This window comes from Camelina sativa, chromosome 1 (assembly GCF_000633955.1).
Source record: "Camelina sativa cultivar DH55 chromosome 1, Cs, whole genome shotgun sequence".
Classification (NCBI taxonomy): domain Eukaryota; kingdom Viridiplantae; phylum Streptophyta; class Magnoliopsida; order Brassicales; family Brassicaceae; genus Camelina; species Camelina sativa.
In genome coordinates, this window is record NC_025685.1 from 14,174,984 (window position 1) to 14,180,042 (window position 5,059).

The 5,059-nt window shown below is 30.7% G+C and overlaps 1 protein-coding gene and 1 long non-coding RNA gene across 2 annotated transcripts in view; both read left to right on the forward strand.

Annotated features, from left to right (window-relative positions):
* LOC104790421 lies at nt 3,486-4,127 on the forward strand. Its single transcript, XR_768687.1, has 3 exons — nt 3,486-3,508; nt 3,633-3,725; nt 3,914-4,127. It is a non-coding gene; the product is annotated as an uncharacterized LOC104790421 (long non-coding RNA).
* LOC104790428 (RPM1-interacting protein 4-like) overlaps nt 4,653-5,059 on the forward strand; it is a 2,030-nt gene continuing 1,623 nt past the window's right edge. Inside the window, exon 1 of the mRNA XM_010516185.1 lies at nt 4,653-4,781. Within this exon, the coding sequence (XP_010514487.1) occupies nt 4,776-4,781 (6 nt within the window). The 5' untranslated portion in view covers nt 4,653-4,775. The remainder of the gene's footprint in view (nt 4,782-5,059) is intronic.

Here is a 5,059-nt window from a genome sequence, read left to right on the forward strand (position 1 = left end):
AAAAAAAAAAAAAAAAAAAAAACAAACTAAATTTTATTTTTTTATAAATTTTAGAACACTTGTATATATAGAAATATTTAACATTTCACATTGTGACAAAGAAACTAACATGGCAAAATGGTTAAAGATACACTCTTAAATGTTCAAGGTAATGGGTTCAAATCCTTCTAGATGTATATTTTTACATTTAATTCAGATTAATTCGGATGGGCATTCAGGTTCGGATATTATCCGAACCCGATTGGGTATCCGAATCTCAGAGGTACTGAACCCGATCGGGTTTTACACATTACCCGAACCCGTCGAATAGCCTTTATATTAAATTTTTGAAAACTATCCATATCGAAAATCAATTTTATTGTTAAAAAAAATCTAATGCTGTTGAAAAGAATTTGCCGGATTCGGTGCAGTATTCCTAGGCAATAATACTTATATATTCAATTTGGTTAAGATTGCGAAATTAATATTTTCATAGATTTTAGAATTATGTGGCTATCAATTTTATAAAAAGAGTCAGAGATTTTAGGAAACAATCAATTTGTTTGTTAAAATACTGCATTAATTGTTTTGATTTTGTAGTTGCTTAGTTTGTGGAATCTGAATTTGAAATTTAAATTATTTTTTAGTAGTTATGGGAAGTCCATATAATGAGGTCTTATTTTTAATTTACCATATGTTGTTTAATATCTTTACTTTTTGTTTTAATTATGGGTATGTTTGGCTACACGAATATATGACTCGCGAGATACACTAAATTAAACAGGATCCGAACATGATTATACCAGGTCGCCTAGGATCCGCGCATCTAGCCCATCTAAAACTACAAATTTGCCCTATCGCTGGTTTGTGTTTGTTTTCAAAGCTTTTTTTGCGTAGAGGCATTATATGGTATATCTGTTTTATTTTTATTTTTTATTTTATTATCTCTTGCTCCCTAATTAATAGTATAGATGATAAAAAAAATTTAGGAAACATTTCATTAGTTTGTTATGAGATTTAACCTATATGATATATACTAAGATATTAATTGCCTACAGTTCTGATTTAGTAGTTTAAGAAGTACTACTAAATATATGGGATCTTGAATTTATAACAATCAAATTATTACGATGTAATTAAATTTTTAATTTTAATTTTTGGTTAGTTTGTGAATTTGAAATCATATTTATTGAAGATTTTTCCAAAATAAAATCAAATTAAAATTAATCTTGTAATTGTCGAGTATTTATGTCAAGTGCTAATTATTAGGATGATTGATGTTATTATGATTTGTCCAAATTAGTTAGAGGGGGGTATTCAACTTATATTTTAAAGGATTTGGTAGGATTTTAACATTTTAGGATTTTGAAAGATTTAGGAGATTTTTAGGAGATTTGATTGTATTTTAGATTTTTTTTTTTTTTTTTTTTAGAAAATGAAATGTGATTTTATGAGATTCTATAAGATTTTATAGTAATTTCCAATACACATAAAGCAATTCTATAGCAAATATTTGTGAAGTTGAATATTTGCTGAAGCCTCAACACATCGCCTCTTATTAATTAATCGCTTATTTGTGAAGTTGTAAGAGAGACACCACCACAGAGTCTAAATCCTGCAACAAAGAAACAAAGCTTTAAGTGAGATGAAGAACAGAGGAAGAAGCTAAGTGAAGAAGATGAGTAAAAGCCAAAAAGGAAGAAATGTCGTAGAGAATGAGAGAGAGAAGGAAACGATCAAGAACCAAAAGAGAGAGAGAGAAGCAAACATAACTGTGAGGAAAAAAAAAACAAAGATATTAGAAGAAGAAAAATAATCTGATTTTTCTCACTGAATGAATCAAGTCACTGTACAAACATATATATAGTGAAGCTGAATTACTATACAACAATGGACTTAACGTCTAACAAACAAGCTCTGTTAAGTTATGTTAACGTCTCTATTATGTGTCCGTTAACTCCAACACATCGCCTCTTCTTCATATAACGTGAAACGTGAATGTGACCAAAACAGAGGAAACAAAGTGTCCTGAATGAAAACAATCTAAAATAAAGCATAGTCCTGAAGATTTGCCGTCTCTGTCTTCACCGTGTGGCATCGATCTCGTCCGTCGGAGCATAGCCTTTGCGAGTGGATTTGGTGTCTGATTCGGAGTGAGTCGTGTTTGTTTTGCTCGGCTTATCCCTTCGTCACGTATAGATGCTAAAGCCTCACCACTCTAGCTTCTCTCCTTCGGATAGGTATTCTTGACAATGCTTCCGGTAATTTTCAGTTTTGGTCATCTTCCTCGACGATAAGGCTTGGCGTTAGAATGGACGTTTCTCTGTTGGTCAAATATGTCTGAAGACAGCAGCATATCTTTTAGGAGAGTGTCCTTTGTGATGCGTCGGGTGTTTGGTTATTGTCTTGGGGTCTCCATTTTGAGCTTACCAGTAGCTCTGGTGTTACTGCTTTGGTGATGTTTTGGCTGCCGGTGGTGGTTCTTTATAACATCTCCTTTTCGTGAGTATATCACTGGTATATCTTGTTTCGTGGTTTGCTTTTTTTCCCTGATATTGGTTGTGTTTTGTTGCTGCTGGTGCTTTGAGTTGAGGCTAGCGTCGCAATGAGTGGCTTCTGGTGGTTAACAGGTGGAGAAGGTGTCTGCTGGTCTGCGGAGATTATAGTTGCCTGAGTTATCTTTTATGACTGTTTTTTTTTTTTAACGAAATCTTTTAAAATTCTAGCTCAAAGATTATGATTTTGAGAGAATTAATTTTCAACTAAAAAACAAAAAAAAAAGTCTCCTAGAATCATTCAAAGTAGCATTTTTAAAAAAGTTGTAATATTTTGAATAACAAGAGATTTGAAGTTGGTTTTATAAACTATTGATTGAATAACAAGAGATTCTGAATTATTTAAAAGGATTTTATAAAAATCTTAATTGAATAACATAGGATTTCATAAGATTTTTTAAAATCCTCATTTGAATAACAAAGGATTTTAAGAATACTTTAAAATCTTTTAAAATATAAGTTGAATACCCCTCTTAATATCCACCAAGATTCGGGATTACAACATAATTAAGGAATATATTATTGAATTCTTAAAATTATTTGAATCTATTCTAAAATTAGTTGATTACATTTAAGATTGATTTTGTTAACACTAAATATGATACCGTCACATCATTATTCCATTTGCAATCTCCAAACATCACAAGTCTTTCGTCTTCTACGCAAATAAAATTCTATGCCCAGCAGGCAAAATATTTCAAATAAAGAAAGTTATTTAGAAAATAATTTGATTATTTGCCCAAAAAAAAGAAAATAATTTGATTAGTGTTTTTTAGCTACAAAGATATTAGTAAAAAAATCAATTCTAGTCAAAATCATTTATTACTAAATCGTTTGATTAGATTCAATTCTAGTCAAAATCATAATAAACTGACTATCTACAAGTAACACTACATTTGCATCTATATAAATACACACAGAAGACCAATATAAATCATTCTCAATAAAATACTAGAATATCATAAAACCAAAAGGTAAATCATAAAAATATAAATTTGATAAGAAATATTGTTTTTTTCTATTGAAGAAGACAAGTTAGATTCCTCTAATATTGGATTTTATTGATTTCAATTTTTTTTTCGACATTTTGCTGTCTAGAAACATATCTAATGGCCATCAACAAGTTTTCATCTCTTCTATTGATTTCATTGATGATGATGTTTGTTCTTCTCTTTACTCCCATATATTCAGGTAACATGCACAGTTATTCGTTTGGTACTACAACGTCTCAAATTATTTTAAAACTAGTTTAAGAAAAGTAGATAATTATTGAATCAACTTTACGCAATATATATGTGTGTGTGTGTGTGTGTGTCTGGAAATGCGAAATCGACTGTTTTTATAAATCTTATTAACATGTTTGTTTATGAATCAAATAGGTGAAATCAACGACTTAAGGCAATTGAAAAATTGTGGAAGGAAATGTATTAGCACAGAAAACTGCAATGAAAGATGCATACATGCAGGATATGAAGAAGGAAAGTGTCTAGATAATGAGGTAGGTGGCGTTGAATGTTGTTGTCTAGCAAAACTTAAATTTCAAGTTGGTTCTTCTATTCCTAATTAATATGGACCTTACTAAATAATATTTGATGTCATACATTTCTTAAAATAATAATTAAAAATATTTTCAAATTTGACGTTCGACAATATCTTATGAGTCTTACAGTAATTAAATGGCTTGAATCGAAACTTTTGTTACCACATCTTCTCACCAATTTGGACCAGTTTAACCGATGTATTTTGGAGCTTTGAATTGATGCAGTGTTAAAACTAACATTATTTAGAATTGTCTTGGGCCGTACTGGTTTTTGGATCGATTCCATTCGGTTTTGATGTATTATATTTCGGTTCAGTTTACTTCCTGTTGTTAAGTTATTATGGATATAGAAGAAATATATTTCGGATATTTTCGGATATTTCCAGTAATTTTTTGGTTTGGTTCGATTTACGATTCTGGTTCTCTTGGTTCTCAAGATGAAGATCCGTATAACAACCAAAACAATTTCGGTTCGGTCCTACTTGAGAAATGAGAAATTGAGAATGTGACATCCAAAATCAAATAGAAAAAAAAAACATAATAGGCCTTACAGAGGCCCAATATCTCATGACTCCTTCTTTTTCGCCTCATCCCCATAAGGTTCATCAGAAAAGATAAAAACAAAAGTTGAAACGGGGAACCAGAGGAAGGAGACGACCACCACCACCACAACGCATCTCAACTCAGCTCTTCTTTAATCCATGGCAGTACGATCTCTCTCCATACCTCTCTTTTTTTTCCCATTTTCTTAATCTGTGATGAATCCTGAGATTTCTTGTTTCTGGCCTCACATCTTTTGATCTTAATGTTCTTGTTTTTTTTTCTTTGTGAAATTGTAAAAAGTTTGATACTTCTTTTTATTCTGATTGTTCGAATGGACTTGTTTTGTGATTTACCTTTATTCTTGTGGATTTATCCATCTTGTGTGTTATTGACTCTTCGATTCAATAATTCTGGTTTTTTTTTTTTTTTTTTTTTTTTTTTT